This window comes from Nuphar pumila, chromosome 15, assembly GCF_984573655.1.
Source record: "Nuphar pumila chromosome 15, dmNupPumi1.hap1.1, whole genome shotgun sequence".
Taxonomy (NCBI): domain Eukaryota; kingdom Viridiplantae; phylum Streptophyta; class Magnoliopsida; order Nymphaeales; family Nymphaeaceae; genus Nuphar; species Nuphar pumila.
The window spans coordinates 71,678,409-71,697,440 of NC_143263.1; the positions used below are offsets into that span (position 1 = coordinate 71,678,409).

General features: G+C 43.3%; 1 protein-coding gene across 1 annotated transcript in view; it reads right to left on the bottom strand.

The window, feature by feature from the left end:
- LOC149815565 (25.3 kDa vesicle transport protein SEC22-1-like) overlaps positions 1–19,032 on the bottom strand; it is an 84,375-nt gene that overhangs the window by 28,123 nt on the left and 37,220 nt on the right. The window contains exons 3-5 of the mRNA XM_089989712.1: positions 1,758–1,918; positions 1,524–1,670; positions 145–221 (exon numbers count right to left, since the gene is read on the bottom strand). Of these exons, the coding sequence (XP_089845838.1) occupies positions 145–221; positions 1,524–1,670; positions 1,758–1,918 (385 nt within the window). The remainder of the gene's footprint in view (positions 1–144; positions 222–1,523; positions 1,671–1,757; positions 1,919–19,032) is intronic.

Sequence of the window (19,032 nt, forward strand, 5' to 3'; positions counted from 1 at the left end):
CATAAGAAAAAATTCAAAAAAGACAATGACCCAGAATAATATCCACCTTAATTACCAAGATCATATTAGCATGCTATTTTCAAATGACAGATTATGCAAGTAATATGCCTCTAATTATCAGTATGATCATCAAATGTATCTAACCTGTCGATTCAAGTCCTTGGCCTTTTCAGCATATATACGAGATTCCGATGTCAACCGGCTCGACATCTGACCGACCTCTGCAAAATAAAAGCTCAATGAAGGTGATTCTGACAAACCATAAGAACCATGCGAATGAGAGAGAGAGATTTTGTATAATAAGCAAGAACAAATCATCTTCGTTCTGGGTACAAAGAGAACAAAAGTCTTTGAGAATGGACAAAGAAATGCTTCCAGAAGCAAGCATGAAACTCTTTAATAGCATGATAATCGTTATAAAGTATAATAATCTCAAAAAGCTGGATATAGTGGACGAAATCCTAGCACAAGCTCCCATTCACCCTATACTGTGATGGCAGCAAAAAAAGCTGTTTCTCTCAGACATAGACACCATGTACGTAATGATAACTTATAGGAGGGATCTACAATTTAAAAGCTTCAACTCTAAACATATTTAAGTAGAAACAAGAGCACGGAGGCACAAAGTCCAATGCTTGAAGCTTTTTCTCAGAAATAACACCTGTTTGGCAAGTGCTAACATTTCTAGTTCTTGAAAATTGTATCTTATCATATTCCTTTCTCCAAGTTTCTTGATCAAGAAATTTGGCAACATAATCCTCTATGTGTGTGTGTGCATGATCGTTTGTGTGTTTGTGTATATGTGTGTATGTGGAGTTGCCAACTGCCACAGCCTTTCATGGACATTAACAAGCTTAATCCCCAATATATTTAGAAGCAACACAGTGGTTTTGATGTATCAACTACACATAGTGGCGACAATTAATGCATCATATCTACTAGACCCTTTCTAAATTTGATTAAGGGCATAAATTTATGGTGGACTTCTTAGTACGCACAAAAGGTTATGAAAAATAATAGCTCACACATGCATGCACACACGCACACACAACAATCATAGATATTACTGATATTTTGAAAAAACAAAATTGAAACATAATAGAATATTAATTTAGCAGGCAAAAACATCACTATTCATAATATGAAACTTAGAATACCATGATAAAAATGCTTTCTTGTTTTTTATGCTTTTATTATGATCTTTATGTTTAAAAACTTTTCTATATTTTCTTTAAGATTGTGCAAAAAAGTATTTTTTTTAATTATTTTGCATTTTTTATAGCAAGTGCTGATATTTTCCCAAGATTTCATGAGATTCATCAAAAAAGCCTATATCTGGAGATCTTCCTTGCCAAAATATAGCCAAGACTAGTGATGCATCACACTCACATTCACACAGTGCACAATTTGGAAACAAGTTTGGAAAAATTACATCACCAATCACTCCTGGTTTCCATTTTCTCTTTATCCAGTATCATTAAGAAAGATCATGGCAGAATGCAAAGAGAAGAGAAATAACATACGGTCCAACTTTTCTCCAACTCCAAGAACTTCTTGAATATTGCGAGTCATTATTTGGTGGACTTCATACAAGTCATCGTTCAATTTGGCAAGATTGCGCTGTGTACGGGTGTCCAGGTACAGTTTCTGGGTCTTCTGAATGAATGCATCTTGAAAAAAATATATATATTAGCTAACAAGTTAAAAGCTAAAATGAAGCATCCTTAAATCCAAAGCAGAGAAAAAATCTAGCATACCAAATTTTATAAAAGCATATGGTCTTGCAGCAGTTTCAATTTGACTTCCATTAACCTTCTCAAATTCATTTTTGAGATCTTCAAGGTACTGAAAAGCAAGCTTCTTTGGATAAGAACGATCACACATTGTCAGATAACATACTCGGCCCTCAATTATGTAGCTGTAAAATTCGGTCAAGTTAAACAGATCACTCTAATAACTGAAACAAGTTCCACATTAGATGTGAAGTGAATGGAAGAATAGGACTTAAAAGAGTTCATCACAAGAAGATTGGTCAAGACACAACTATGATGTTCAGGGAATGTATGTGAACTTTTTATACGCCAAATAAATATAAAACTACAATGAGATGGAGATCATATAACATTTGTTAGAATATGCTTCTTGTATATATGTATATATATATATATATATATATATTATTTTAGTGATTGTAATTTGTTGTACCCTCTAGGGGTATTTTGGTCTTTTGACCATTCTAATAGGAACAGCCCATTAGGGGCTAAACTGTATTTTCTATTGCTTGTTTTTATTTATATGTGTGGCATTTGCTATATTGTCAAGGGCATTATTGTCCTTGACAATATAGCCGTTGGGGGCTCCCTGATGGCTAGAATTCTAGCCATTGAGAGCTCCCAACAGCTATATTGAGAGCTCTTCACTCCTCTCTTTGTGTATAATATGGGACTTCAAGTCCCTTGTAGGTTTTGCATTTTGTATGCATTTGTTCATCAATAAAGAATATATTTTTTATGGTGTTCTTAATTAGGCCTTAAGTGGCTTTTGTGTTTATATCCTGTTGAGGATTTGCTTTGTGCCTCTTGTATGAGGTGTGTGGAGGCTTCTTGATTTCATTACATGGTATCAGAGCCATCAGTTAAGAAACTTGTTTGAGTGGACGTGAGAGCATGGATCGTGCGATTGTGGCCTCATGATGTCCAAAGAGTACTTCGCTTTCGTTCTACCTTTTCTCATTTTATTTTTCTTTCTCTCTCTCTTTTTCGTAAAAATGAAGGATGATTGAGAAGTTGTCATCATTCTCGTGAGACTCAATGATACAAATTACGTGATGTAGATAGTAAAACATAACATATAAAAAAATGATCTATGGGGTTTGGTTGATGGCACCGAAAGAGAACCTAACTTTATGCTTACCAAGATCGAAAATGACAAGTACTAATTCAAGGAGAAGAAATGTCTAAAGTCGTTACCGAATACAAAAGAAGATGAAAAGAATAGAGGATGGGTCATTCCAAGAACATTGGATGGCTCATCAATAGTGTTGACATCAAGAAGTACTCGAGTTTGGCAAATTTTGATTTTGCTAGTGATGCATGAAAATATCTTAAAGATATGTATTGTCTAAAAGACATAGCTCATGTATGCAATTTGCAAAATAAAGTTAGAACCATGACCGAAGGAGAAATGAGCATTAGGGAATATTATAATGCACTTTCTCTTCTTCGGGATGAATTGGTTCTTTTAGAGCCTAAGTGGCATTGCCCTCAAGACGTAGAACTCCGTGAAAATCAAATTAAAACGGGGCATTTCTACCAATTTGTTAATGAGCTTAAACCTGAATTTGAAGGGACCAAATCGACTCTCCTTCATAGAAGAGGTGTTCCTACCATAGTGGAAACTCTAGAAAGAATTGACTATGGAGGAAAATAGATTAAAGAAACCCTCTTACTCCAAAAATGAAGAATCTGGATTTACTATGTCAAGGCCTAAAAATCATACAAGGATATACAAACCTCCACATTTTGGGAAGAAATTCAAATAATTATGATTTCAAAAAGAAACTTATATGTCACTTTTGTAATAAACTGTGGCACATCAAGCCCTTTTGCCCTAAAAGGAGAAGAGAAGGCAAGAGAGGGGCCTCTATGGGGTCATCATTCAAGAGAGGTGGTGTTGATCAAAGCTCCAAAAATACTACAGATATGTCCCTTGCTCAACTTATGGAGGCTCTAACACCACTACTCAAGAGCCAATCATCTTCCCTTTCTGGTGTGGTCGTCTCTACTTGTGTGGATCCCGGTAAGACTTCTTAGATTCTTAATTTCGGTGCTTTGTTTCATGTAACTTCTAATGAGTCTATATTATTCAAATATCAAAATAATTCAAAAGATTCTTATGTCTCAACCAGAGTTGTCAGTCGGGGAAGCGGGAGCGAGAAGCGAAAGCGGGAAGCGAGGCACTTCTAAAATTTTAGGAAGCGCGGGACGACTTAGGAGCGAACCGGGAAGCGTCTCGAAAGCGATATAGGAAGCGAACCGGAAGCGACCTAAGAAGCGAAAAAGGAAGCGACATAGGATACAAATGAGAAGCGAAAGGGAATCGATTTTGGGATATGATTCCCAATTTTTATTGTTTTTTTATTATTTTATGTTGATTGTCAGATCGTATACATGAATTTAGTGTTCATCATTATAAAATTGGCTGAGCATTGGAGATTCGAGATATTGTATTTGTTGTTAATGCCCCTGCACACAAATAGAACACCAAGAAAAAATATGCAGAATATATCTAAAACTCGGCACGATAACACCAATAAAATATCATACAACTAGCTTCATATGAATATGAAATATGAATACTCAACTATAGGCACCAAAAGTAAGCGAGAACTAACAATAAGTTCACATCCAAACTGAGTATATCACATCCATACTACCACAAATATCATACATGATATCCAAGCCATCAATACAATGAGATGAACTTACCTCATAATGCCGATAAGCGCATCAAGCCAAATCCAGGTTACCGCCTCTAGTACCACTTCATAAGCATCACGAGAACTCAGCCAAACATGAATAATATCAACCCAAATCACGTATGTCTGATGGTATACATCAAAACGACCAGAATACAATCCATCCAAGACCCAAACACTCACCGATTGGATTACATTAAACAAAAAACCAAATTTGGACATAAGAAACCTCAATATCCAAAAATCACCAAAAAATCGATATAAAATCAACCACTCAACTGATTGTCGGACGTCGGAGGTCGCCGGAGAAGGTCGTCGGAGAATGTCGCCGGAAAAGGTTGCTAAATCGGCTGAGCGAGAGAGGGAGGAGGAGAGGCGTGAAAAAAAACCCTAAGCCCTTTCGAGTTTTTATTTCACGATTTTTTAAAATTTCCCATTTTACCCTTAATGAAAAAAATCTTTCTTTAAAAAAAGGGTAAAATGGTAAAATGCGCACCCCTTTAATGGGGTACGCGTACCCTTTTAATGGGGTACTTGTTAAAATGTATCTCCAAAATCTTTGTTGTAAGTATAAATATATATACTTATATACATAGAGATACATATACATATAATATATTATATGTATATGTATCTTTATATATATAAATATATATATTTATATACATTTTTTATTTTCTTACCCGAAGAGGGTATTCTTGTAATTTCCTATCTTGCGCATATTCCATTTGGAATATGTTGTAATTTCCCTCTTTATTTTTTTGTATTTCCTTTTTTATTTTTTATTTTTTTTCTTTTTCTTTTCATAAAGGTGCATTGGGGGTCCCCCAATAGAGTCGTTGGGGGCTTACCAACGACTCCTTTGGGAGCCCCCCCTTTGCACCTCTTTGCTCTTGTATAAATAGGGGTGTTCCCCCTTGTTATTCCTGAAGCTTGAGAGTCTCAAGCATTTGCTCTTTTTCTATGAAATACATGCCTTAGTGCATGTTTGCTACTTTTACGTTTTTTGCGTATTTTGTTTAAGTGTTGTGAGAGTGTCTTCGTGCACATCTTTTATAAAGTATTTATGCTTGTATGCGTATTGTCTCTTCATAGACATTTTCACATGGTATCAGAGCTCGGTTGGTGATAGAGGATCGTGGGATTCTTTTTTTTTCGAGTGCCTCGAAAAGCGTGCCTTCGAATCTTTGGAGGTTGAAGCGGTGGATCTTGCTTCTCAAATATTTTAGAAGAATCTTGTGCAAGATAGAATTTGAAATATTGTGTTGGTACGCCTTTTCTCTCTTCCTCTTTACTTCTTAATGGGCGAAAAAGAGTCTCATTTTACTCTTGGCTTCAAATTAAATGGGTCCAACTATCATGTTTGGGCCAGAAACATGGAAGCTCACATAAAAGAGAAGGGGCTATGGGGTTATGTGCAAAGCATAATTCCAGAACCGGAACCCAAAATAACTGTGGTAAACGAAAGTGAAATCAAGATTCTTGAATGAGAAGAAAGGATCAAAGCTCTTGAAGAGTATTCTAAGAAGCACGATGAATGGTAAATAAAGAATTTTAAGATTGTTTCTTGGTTCTTTTCATCCGTTGAAACTAAGATTAATGTCAACATTATTAAGTTCAAAAAGGCATCGGAAGTTTGACATTATCTTGAGAAAATGTATACATCAAAGGATCTATCTCATAAGTATTATCTTCAAAAGAATGCGCTCTCTCTTACTCAAGGTGAAATGACTATTATGGAGTATTTTGTCGATCTTTCCTCCATTTGGGATGAGCTTGCCATGCTTGAACCAAAATGGAGTGGAGAGGCAATTGAACTCCGTCACAAGCAACTTGAAGAAGATCGGTTCTTCAATTTTTTGAATGGGCTAAGGTCCGAATTTGAGCAAATAAGGTCATCTCTCCTATCCTCGTTTACTCCTCCCTCTCTTGAAAATGTACTCACCAAATTAAGTGGTGAGGAGACTCGTATGAGTTTATGTAAACAATGATCAAATGTTCTTGTGGTTCCTTGTAATTATGAAGAAAACAATGAGGTCAATGCCGTATCAAAACCCGGAAAAAATGTAAAAACCTATCGTCCTCCTCACTTTAAACCACAAAATCAAGGTGAAAATGGTGGGCAAAGAGGAAAAAGGGACTATAGCAAAATTATGTCATTTTTGTAAAGAACCGGGGCATATCAAACCCATATGTCCCAAATGGAAAAAGCTTCTCGCAATGGCTACCACCGGTGTACCACAAAAGGAGGAGGCATCATCAAGTGAGTCACTCTCTATAAATCAAATAGTGGAAGCCCTTCAACCTCTCCTCAAGGAAGCTACCTCTGGTGCCGCCGTGTCTACTTCTTTCTTTCCAGGTAAAGTTTCTTGGCTTTTGGACTCCGGTCATCTTTTCATATGTCCCCAAACATGTTTTCGCTTTCCGATTACTCGAAAAATGTTTCTCCATCTTTTGTTTCCACTGCGGATGGAACCTCTCTTGAAATTAAAGGAATAGGTAATTTTGAAACTCAAGATTTTTTTATTCCAAAAATTAGATTTATACCTCAACTAAATTTAAACATTCTCTCTGTTTCTCAACTCTCGGTCCATGGTTGCGATATTAATTCTCTTGTGATAAATGTTTAATACAGGATCGCCGGTCCGGGAAATTGATTGGGGAAGGCTTTAGAAAATGAGACTTATACTATATGGAATCTCTTCAAGTTCCAAATTTTTTTTGTAATGTTGCCCGAAACAAAGATATAAATGTGTGGCACAAACGACTTGGTCATCCTAATATCACCAAGTTATCTTATTTACATTTTGCAAAAGACCTGTGTAAAAGTTCATTTTCTTGTAATGATTGTATTCTCGGAAAAATGCAAAGTTTACCTTTTGAGCAAAAAACTATGTTCTCTTCTAAAACTTTCGAAATTGTTCATTCGGATGTTTGGGGACCTGCACCTGTTGCTTCAAAAGGAGGCTTTTCTTATTATGTCATTTTTGTAGATGACTTCTCCAGATATTCATGGATCTACTTTCTTAAGTTCAAACATGAAGTTTTTTCGTGTTTTAAAACCTTCCATTCAATGATCAAGAATCAATTCAACAGTAACATAAAGATATTTAGAAGTGATTCTGAAGGAGAATATCTCTCCAATCAATTTAAAGTATACCTTGAGGATCACGGAATTGTTCACCAAAGGTCTTGTCCTAAAACTCCTCAACAGAATGGGTTGGCCGAAAGAAAACATAGGCACATCATTGAGACCACTAGGACCCTTCTTATTTCCCAAAACATTCCTAAAAACTTTTGGGTAGAAGCAGCTCTTGCTTCTGTTTATCTGATAAATCGCTTACCATCTAGGATATTAGGAAAAATATCCCATTTTGAGATATTATATAAGCTTGAACCTGATTATAATAGGTTACGAGTATTTGGGTATAAGTGTTTTATACTTACGGATAAGAATGACAAGCTCTCTCCCAAGGCTATTCCTTGCGCCTTTCTTGGATATTCCGAAACTCAAAAAGGGTTTCGTTGTTATGATCTTCGAGATGATAAGTTATATGTCTCTAGAAATGTAACATTTTTAGAAAATGAAAGTGGCTTTGAAAATAATGTTTCTCAACAAGAAAATTTTGATTACTCCTTCCTATTTGACTTATTGTCTAATAATGATGATATATCTTGTAACGCCCCAAAATTTCGACTTGTGATTTCGAAAACCTTATCGAAAAACCTTTCAAAGATTTAAAGTTTATTATTAAAAAAACAACAGCGGAAGACATTTAGAAAGGGACACAAGTCAACAATCCTGGGTACGTTAGCTGAAAAACCATCATTCACATGTACAACATCTTAAAGGAATTTAAGAAATAAGGCAATCGATTAAAATCTGCAGTTTATTACAAAATGGGTCTTTTATTCCAAAGTTCAATAAATCTAAGAAAAACTCCAAAAAGTCCCAGAGCCAAGCCGACAGCAGAAAGAAAATGAATCTTGATCCACGTTGCACCACGCCATCGGCCGCCAGTGAAGTCCTACTCCTCACCTGCCCATGAAATGGGTCAGTTTCATAACAAACTAGTAGGTGCACGAACAGATAAGTAGAATGAAAATAAAACTGGACATTCATGAGATAAGCAATTATGATATTTAAGCAATTAAAGCAGTTGTAGTCTATTCTAGCAAATGTAATAAGTGCAAAGAGAAGCAGTGTAAGTCTCAGTCATCTATATCTATTCCTGAATATATTCTTTAAGTTCTGATATTAACTGGCCTGTGGGTACGCACAGACGCGAAACGTAGAAACAGCCGAGACCGATCCGGGGGTTTATTATGTCAGGTGTTTTCATTAACCCGGATGGCTGACTGAGTCCGCTCCTAAAGGGACGGTCAGTGACCAAGAGAGTAAATCCCCAAAGGCATTCGTGGCCCATGGATGCATCCAACTTCTGCAGAAGTGCCTGGGAGTTACCACCTAGGATAATTTATGGTAATCTCAATTCCCCTAACTCCGATGACTGGGGAAAACCGAGTCTTTTGCTCGTGGGGTGGTTGTTAACAACCTGTCCATCGGAGTCTTTGTACCATCCATCCTCTCCCTTAATGAACCGTGAAGATCGGATGGGTACGACGGGGGTTTCTTAACCGCCGCCCCATCCTACATGCTCTGGTCTATTAGACCCACTCGAGCATCTTGCCTGTGAAGGCGAATGGTCACCTTTTTATGTGATCTCAGCCTTTTGCTAATCGCACTCATCGAGGTTGCCACAACCTCATCATCCCACCATCGTAACCCACATGGGACGTACTTGTCCAAAAGTACGATCGTACCTTCCCAGAGGTACAACTACGATGAGAGGGCAGCATAATGGTTTATGATTCTTTTGGTTCATACATACCATGAATTGCTCTCTGAGCAGAGGGGCCTGGGGAGGCCGGTATCATCTCATGGATATCAATAAGGAATTTCTTAATCACTTTGAGGTACTGAATGACCTCCCGTACTATTGTATCATACTTTTCTTCAGGTCTAATTACCAAAGTAAATTTGTGGGTTCTTGATAGATAGCCTATCACAAGGTTTTATAAATGTCTGTATTATGCTTGGCATGCTCGAATACTAAGAATCAAGAAGTCACCTCCAAGATTCATCAGGCAATAATCAATAAGGCATTTATAGTAACTTATAACAGTGAGCCAGGCGAACATACAGGAATAAGGTCTTTCTAGCAATGAGTCTACTCGTAGAGCTTCAACAATAAGTATGAAATTTCAAAAGAATACAAATGCAGAAACACAACACAGACAATCACCAGTTAGGAATTTCTACGAGTGAGAATGCATGCCAAATAAACTATTCTATCACAAAATCCTTATAATTTTAATTCATTCTTATAAACCCATCGTGCGACTTTCCCCTACCTCGGGATGTCGTGCAGCTGCGTGCGTCTACGCGTGTAGATGATACGAGGCTCGGGCCGCGGAGCCAGAGCGAGGGGTCCGATGCGAGGTCTGCAACAGTGCTATGTTAATTATCATGCGGAAAGTAAAAGAAACAAACCTGCCTACAGGAAAAGAGAGAGGCAATAGGGGTGTTCCCCTGCCGGCAACAATGAAAGTGGCAGGGGCTGAGCCCCTGCCTGCGAAAATGAAAGTGGCAGGGGCTCAGCCCCTACCGGCAACAATGAAAGTGGCAGGGGCTGAGCCCCTGCCTGCGAAAATGAAAGTGGCAGGGGCTCAGCCCCTGCCGGCAACAATGAAAGTGGCAGGGCCAAGGCCCCTGCCTGGAAGAGTCAACGAATGGCAGGGGCCTCAGCCCCTGCCAGACCGAGTCACGGCAATCCCAAAGATGACGACAGGCAAAGAGGTGCCGCAGGGGGTGACTGGGCCCCCGCCGGCCCTTTGACAGCCCCACAAGAGAAAAAAAAGGGGAGAAGACAGGTGACAGGGGCCTAAGGGTTCCCTGTCGACCCTCCGAAGGGCACAGGCGACGTGGGAGGGCGCGGCAGGGGCCGTGCGCCGCCTGTCGGCCTCCCGGAGAGGCGACTGAGAGGGGGGGTGAGGAAGAGAAGAGGGAGGAGAAGAGAAGAGGGAGGATGGCGTACCTGGGAATGGTGGCCGGCGTCAGCGACAGGGCGCAGCGAGGGAGGTGACCGGCGCGGAGGGGGGGGAGCGAGGGCTGCGAGAGGGAGGCGTGACTCCCCTCGCCCTCCAACCTCTCTCTTAAAGTCGCAGGGGGAAATCGGAAGGGGAAACCCCTGGTGGGTTTCCCAAATTTGCCCGCACGCGAAGGGGAAAGAAAAAGGGGGGGGGGGGGGTTTGCGGCGCCCGAACGCTCGGGTTACTTAAAACCCTAAATAAAAAGGGGCCCGGGTCGGGTCCGGACCCGACCCGGCCCGGGTCCAAACAGATTTTTTTTTTTTTTAAATGGGGATTTACATCCTACCCCTCTTAAAAGAATTTCGTCCGCGAAATATCTATTACCTTGAAGAATCAAAATACAGGTCAGGATATTTATCCCTGATATCGTTCTCAGGTTCCCAAGTACATTCGTCAATCCCATGATGTTGCCACCGAACCTTTACAAAGGAAATGGTCTTTGACCTAAGCACTTGGTCACGACGGTCGATGATCTCCACTGGTCTTTCTTCGAATGTCAAGTCCCCTCTAATGTCCACATCATCATAATGAATGGTATGCGATGGATCGTGAACATATTTCCTCAACATGGATACGTGAAAAACATTATGGATCTGAGCATACTGCGAAGGTAACGCCACGCGATAAGCTGCTTCTCCAATCCGCTCCAGGATTTCGAACGGTCCGACGTATCTAGGACTCAGCTTTCCCTTTTTCCCGAACCGAAATACGCTCTTCATCGGAGATACCTTAACAAAAACCATCTCGCCAATATCGAAGACAAGCTCTCGTCGGCGTCTATCTGCATAGCTTTTCTGCCGACTCTGAGCGGTACGGAGTCGTTCTCGAATCATCTGCACTTGTTGAGTATAGTGTTGCAAGACTATAGGTGCCTCCAATTTTCGCTCGCCAACCTCGTCCCAGTAAACAGGTGATCGACATGGCCTCCCATACAAAGCTTTGTATGGGGCCATCCCGATGCTCGCATGATAGCTGTTGTTATACGCGAACTCCGCCAAACTGGTGTGGGAATCCCACTCTCCCTTCCAGCCCATCATACAGGCTCGAAGCATGTCTTCCAAGGTTTGAATCGTACGCTCCGACTGCCCGTCCGTCTGAGGGTGAAATGCAGTACTAAACTTTAACTTTGTGCCCAACGCCAACTGAAGTTGTCCCCAAAACCTTGAAGTGAATCTAGGATCACGATCGGAGATAATCGAGACTGGAACACCGTGTAATCTCACAATCTCTCTAACATAGAGATCAGCGAGACTATCTAACGATTGGTTGAGACGGATAGGTAGAAAGTGAGCCGACTTGGTGAGTCTATCGACGATCACCCAAATCGCGTCATGCTTTCTCCGCGTCCTCGGAAGACCGACTATAAAGTCCATGGTAACATCTTCCCACTTCCATAGAGGGATCTCTATCTGCTGCATGACCCCACCGGGTCTCTGGTGCTCGATCTTGATTTGCTGACACATTAAACACCTCGAGACATACTCAGCCACGTCTCGCTTCATACCGCTCCACCAATAACTGCGTTGTAGGTCCTTGAACATCTTCGTGCTACCTGGGTGAATGGTGTATCTAGACTTGTGGGCCTCCGCCAAAATTTCATCTCGAAGAATCGGGTCGTCAGGAACCCAAAGGCGCTCCCTCAACCATATACTTCCATCCTCCTTCAGACGAAAAGGTGTATCTGCCAATACCGCTTGAGCCTTCAACTTCTCGTAGCGTGCATCCGTTTTTTGTCCATTGATGATCCTCGCAAGTAGCTCAGGTTGAGCAACAAGGTGGGATAAACTGATTGAACCTTGAGTGATTGCGAAAGGTTCCCAAGAGGCTAGGTCTTCGACCAACCTCCATCCAGCGAATAAGGCATTAATCGAAACTTCCGGTGCTTTGCGGCTGAGAGCGTCAGCCACGATGTTCGCCTTTCCTAGGTGGTAGGAGAGGGTGAAGTCGTAATCCTTGAGGAATTCAAGCCAACGCCGTTGTCTCATGTTCAATTCCTTCTGCGAAAATAGGTACTTAAGGCTCTTATGATCGGTGAATGCTTCAAACTGCTCCTCATACAAGTAATGTCTCCATATCTTCAGTGCGAACACCACTGCCGCTAACTCTAAATCGTGAGTTGGGTAGTTCTTCTCGTGAATTTTAAGTTGCCGAGAAGCGTAAGCGATCACCTTCCCATTCTGCATCAGCACAGCCCCTAGGCCTGACCCAGAGGCATCGGTATAAATCACAAATCCGCCTTTACCAGAAGGTAAGGTCAAAATAGGAGCACTGGTAAGTCGCTCCTTTAATAATTGAAAACTCGCCTCGCACTTCTCGTCCCATAAGAATTTAGCCTCTTTCTTCAGTAACTTTGTCAGGGGTAACGCAATTTTAGAAAAATCCTGAATGAATCTTCTGTAGTAACCCGCTAGTCCAAGGAAACTTCTGATATCACGCGTGTTCTTTGGTTGCTGCCAACCAAGTACAGCCTCCACCTTTGCAGGGTCCACGGACACTCCCTCCTTAGAAATAACGTGTCCCAAAAACATGACTTCCTCGAGCCAGAATTCACATTTAGAGAACTTGGCATACAACCGTTCCTTTCGCAAGGTTTCTAACACAACGGTTAGGTGCTCTCGATGTTGCTCTCGACTTTCTGAGTACACCAAGATGTCGTCGATGAACACGATCACGAAGGTGTCCAAAAATGGCTTGAACACCCTATTCATCAAGTCCATGAAAGCTGCGGGGGCATTGGTCAGTCCGAACGGCATGACTGTGAACTCGTAATGTCCGTATCTCGTCCGAAAGGCCGTCTTAGGAATATCCTCATTCCTAATTCTGAGTTGATGGTATCCGGACCTAAGATCGATTTTCGAGAAAACCTTGGCCTTCTGCAACTGATCGAACAAGTCTTCGATACGCGGCAAAGGGTACTTGTTTTTTATTGTGGCCTGGTTGAGCATTCGATAGTCGATGCACAACCGCAAAGTCCCGTCCTTCTTCTTCACGAAGAGCACAGGAGCTCCCCAAGGAGAAACGTTGGGGCGAATGAATCCCTGATCCAACAACTCCTGCAACTGCTTCTTCAACTCTTCAAGCTCAGCTGGCGCCATTCTGTAGGGTGCTTTGGAGATTGGTGTCGTACTTGGTAGCAATTCAATATTGAATTCTACCTCACGAGACGGTGGTAGTCCCGACAGCTCTTTAGGAAAAACGTCGGGGTAATCGCGAACAACATCTAGCTCACTGATGGGAATGGGCATTGGATCTGACTGGATAACACTAACCAAAAAGGCAGTGTATCCCTTCCGCAAGAAGTTCTGTGCCTTAAACGCCGAGATCATCCGGCTTGCTCGAACAGGTCTGGGGATTCTGAAATCTACTCTCGAAGAGCCTGGAGGTGATAAAATGATCTTGCCATCACGGCAAAAGATCTTGGCATGATACTTGTGCAACCAATCCATGCCTAGGATGACGTCAAATTCAGTCATCTCCAGCAAGATAGCACAAGCAGGCAAGTGCCGCTCTGCCACAACTACGTCCAAATCAGGTATGTAAGTAGTGCAAAACGTGTTCTTCCCAACGGGGTTATACACGTCTAATGCCTTATCAAGTGTTTTTACCGTTATATGCAATTGTTTTACGAATCTTTCTGACACAAACGAGTGCGTAGCACCACAATCAAAGAGTGCAAAAGCTGCTTGATCAGCAACAAGAATGGTACCTTGAACGAGATCCCCTTTGATCAATTGATCGACCGTGGCTGCATAAACTCGACCCGGCTCTCTGCCGCTGCTTGGTTGTGCTCGCTGTTGCTGCTGATGAGGTGGTCGAGGAGGCTGAGCTACGTTGCCGGTTCGCTTGAGGTCATCTGCTGCTTTCTTCCGGCAGTCGCGTATGAAATGGCCCATCTTGCCACAGTACAGGCATCCGCCAGTGTCCCGCGGACAAGATTGTCCCACATGAGGCCTCTTGCACCTGGGGCAGTTATCACTCGACGGTTGCCTGGGCGGTGGAGGGCCCTGTTGTCGCTGGCGTTTTGCTGGAGGAAACTGTTTCTTCCCTGCTTCAGTCTTCACTGGAAAAGGTGGTCGCTGCCCTGGGCCGCCGGAAAAGGTCTTCTTCTGCTCACCACCTGACGCGGTTGACTTCTTGGCTTGCACACTTTTTGAACGCTCCCAATCCTCATTCAGTAGGGTGGCTGCTGCTACTGCCGCAGAAAAAGTCGCGGGCATACTGGTGAGAACCCTATGCCTGAGTCCTTCCTTCAGTCCGCGAATAAACTTCCCGGCCCGCTCATGATCATCCTCGAATAGGTGAGGACAATAGCGCTCCAACCGTTGAAATTTGGCGATATATTCGTTCAAACTTAAGCTGCCTTGGCACAGTTCCAGAAATTCCACCTTCTTCTTTTCCCTCGCATGAGGAGGGAAATAGTTTCCGAGAAAAACCCTTCGGAAGGCCTCCCACGGAATCACCTCAGCACCCGGAAACTGCACCTCCCGCGTAGTGTCCCACCATTCGCGAGCGTCGTCCTTCAAACGAAAGGACCCGAACATTGTCTTCTTATCCTCAGGAACGGACAACACTTGGAACACCCGTTCCACCTCTTTAACCCAACTCTCCGCCAAGTCAGGATCAACCTTGCCAGAGAAAGTAGGAGGGTCCAGCTTAAGAAATTTTTCATATGTGGCGGTTGGTGCATTCCCAGCAAGGGAACCCGGATCCTGATGGGGGCGACCCTGGTTACGAATCGCCTCAGCTAAGGAGTTGAGGGTATCCATCATGAATCCCCTCTGTTCACGCAACTCATCGGCCATGCTGTGGCTTGAGTTTCTCGCCATCCTTAAAAAACAACCAAGATTAAAATCAAAAACACTGAAGACGTACCAGTAGGCATAAGTATAGAAACAAAGGCAAGAACATAAATCTTTATTCCGAGAGTCAAATATTTAGAATCCAGCTGTGCTGGTACATAAGCAAAAGTTATATTCCGCAGTTATAAATGAGTTCACAGACTCCAACAAAACTGGGTGCGTGCTACCTCCCCTTAGGGACGACTAGAATACTTCCTAAGATATTCCCTTCTATTGCCTGTGCGCCTGAATCTGCGCTTAGGGGTGAAGGGAAGTGGCTCATCGTAGGAGGGCTCCTGCCCGTAAAGGGGCGTCGCCGGAGTATATTCCGGTGAGCCCAGACTATATTCTGAAGAATCCGTCGCAGGTGTATATGTGGGTGATACACCGCCAACTGGGTCAGCTGGAGGGGGCGGTTGCTCGCCTGCAGTCGAAATTGCGATCTTGTCGTCATGCTTGACCTTGTGGAGGCAAGCATCCACGGTGTGCCCAATTCCTCCGCAGAAACCGCACTCCTCTGCTAACTCAGGGAGAACAAAATCTCCCGATGACTCCTGTGGTGTCTGATGGTGCACCCGAATGTGTGAAGGCGCGAAACCACCTTCTCGAGCATGCACTTCAGCCCACGCTGCTGCCAAGGGTATCTGGTAGGCGATCGGTAGTGCGAAACCTTGCTCATCCGTAAAAATGGGTAGGGGAGGGCGGTTAGCCCAGTAACCAGTCCCGAACATCTCACGTCCGCCCCTCCCCCTTACGGAACGGCCACGTACACTACGCGTGCTCCTACCGCGACTACCATTAAAACCAGTAACCGGATCCATATATCCAACGGTACTACGAATAAAACAAGAATATAATTTAGTCTAAACATGTTATGAAATATCAAAGACTTACTTACAACGCGATGGGATGCTCAATAGTCAAGATTCACTTCTTTCTGATCTGGCTCTGATACCAAGTTGTAACGCCCCAAAATTTCGACTTGTGATTTCGAAAACCTTATCGAAAAACCTTTCAAAGATTTAAAGTTTATTATTAAAAAAACAACAGCGGAAGACATTTAGAAAGGGACACAAGTCAACAATCCTAGGTACGTTAGCTGAAAAACCATCATTCACATGTACAACATCTTAAAGGAATTTAAGAAACAAGGCAATCCATGAAATGGGTCAGTTTCATAACAAACTAGTAGGTGCACGAACAGATAAGTAGAATGAAAATAAAACAGGACATTCATGAGATAAGCAATTATGATATTTAAGCAATTAAAGCAGTTGTAGTCTATTCTAGCAAATGTAATAACTGCAAAGAGAAGCAGTGTAAGTCTCAGTCATCTATATCTATTCCTGAATATATTCTTTAAGTTCTGATATTAACTGGCCTGTGGGTACGCACAGACGCGAAACGTAGAAACAGTCGAGACCGATCCGGGGGTTTATTATGTCAGGTGTTTTCATTAACCCGGATGGCTGACTGAGTCCGCTCCTAAAGGGACGGTCAGTGACCAAGAGAGTAAATCCCCAAAGGCATTCGTGGCCCATGGATGCATCCAACTTCTGCAGAAGTGCCTGGGAGTTACCACCTAGGATAATTTATGGTAATCCCAATTCCCCTAACTCCGATGATTGGGGAAAACCGAGTCTTTTGCTCGTGGGGTGGTTGTTAACAACCTGTCCATCGGAGTCTTTGTACCATCCATCCTCTCCCTTGATGAACCGTGAAGATCGGATGGGTACGACGGGGGTTTCTTAACCGCCGCCCCATCCTACATGCTCTGGTCTATTAGACCCACTCGAGCATCTTGCCTGTGAAGGCGAATGGTCACCTTTTTATGTGATCTCAGCCTTTTGCTAATCGCACTCATCGAGGTTGCCACAACCTCATCATCCCACCATCGTAACCCACATGGGACGTACTTGTCCAAAAGTACGATCGTACCTTCCCAGAGGTACAACTACGATGAGAGGGCAGCATAATGGTTTATGATTCTTTTGGTTCATACATACCATGAATTGCTCTCTGAGCAGAGGGGCCTGGGGAGGCCGGTATCATCTCATGGATATCAATAAGGAATTTCTTAATCACTTTGAGGTACTGAATGACCTCCCGTACTATTGTATCATACTTTTCTTCAGGTCTAATTACCAAAGTAAATTTGTGGGTTCTTGATAGATAGCCTATCACAAGGTTTTATAAATGTCTGTATTATGCTTGGCATGCTCGAATACTAAGAATCAAGAAGTCACCTCCAAGATTCATCAGGCAATAATCAATAAGGCATTTATAGTAACTTATAACAGTGAGCCAGGCGAACATACAGGAATAAGGTCTTTCTAGCAATGAGTCTACTCGTAGAGCTTCAACAATAAGTATGAAATTTCAAAAGAATACAAATGCAGAAACACAACACAGACAATCACCAGTTAGGAATTTCTACGAGTGAGAATGCATGCCAAATAAACTATTCTATCACAAAATCCTTATAATTTTAATTCATTCTTACAAACCCATCGTGCGACTTTCCCCTACCTCGGGATGTCGTGCAGCTGCGTGCGTCTACGCGTGTAGATGATACGAGGCTCGGGCCGCGGAGCCAGAGCGAGGGGTCCGATGCGAGGTCTGCAACAGTGCTATGTTAATTATCATGCGGAAAGTAAAAGAAACAAACCTGCCTACAGGAAAAGAGAGAGGCAATAGGGGTGTGCCCCTACAGGCTGAAATCAGGAAAACGACAGGGGACGTACCCCTGCCTGCAGACAGCCGCGGGATGACAGGGCTGAGCCCTCTGTCGAAAATAATACCGAGGCGGCAGGGGGGGTCAGCCCCTGCCAATCGCAAAGAAGCGGCAGGAGCTGAGCCCCTGCCGACAAAATAAATGTGGCAGGGGCTGAGCCCCTGCCAGAAACAATCAAGTGGCAGGGGCGGAGCCCCTGCCAGCAACAGCCAAGTGGTAGGGGCGGAGCCCCTGCCTGCAATAATGAAAGTGGCAGGGGTTGAGCCCCTGCCAGAACCGATTAGGTGGCAGGGGCTGAGCCCCTGCCTGCGAAAATGAAAGTGGCAGGGGCTCAGCCCCTGCCGGCAACAATGAAAGTGGCAGGGGCTGAGCCCCTGCCTGCGAAAATGAAAGTGGCAGGGGCTCAGCCCCTGCCGGCAACAATGAAAGTGGCAGGGGCTCAGCCCCTGCCTGCGAAAATGAAAGTGGCAGGGGCTCAGCCCCTGCCGGCAACAATGAAAGTGGCAGGGGCTGAGCCCCTGCCTGCGAAAATGAAAGTGGCAGGGGCTCAGCCCCTGCCGGCAACAATGAAAGTGGCAGGGCCAAGGCCCCTGCCTGGAAGAGTCAACGAATGGCAGGGGCCTCAGCCCCTGCCAGACCGAGTCACGGCAATCCCAAAGATGACGACAGGCAAAGAGGTGCCGCAGGGGGTGACTGGACCCCCGGCGGCCCTTTGACAGCCCCACAAGAGAAAAAAAAGGGGAGAAGACAGGTGACAGGGGCCTGAGGGTTCCCTGTCGACCCTCCGAAGGGCACAGGGGACGTGGGAGGGCGCGGCAGGGGCCGTGCGC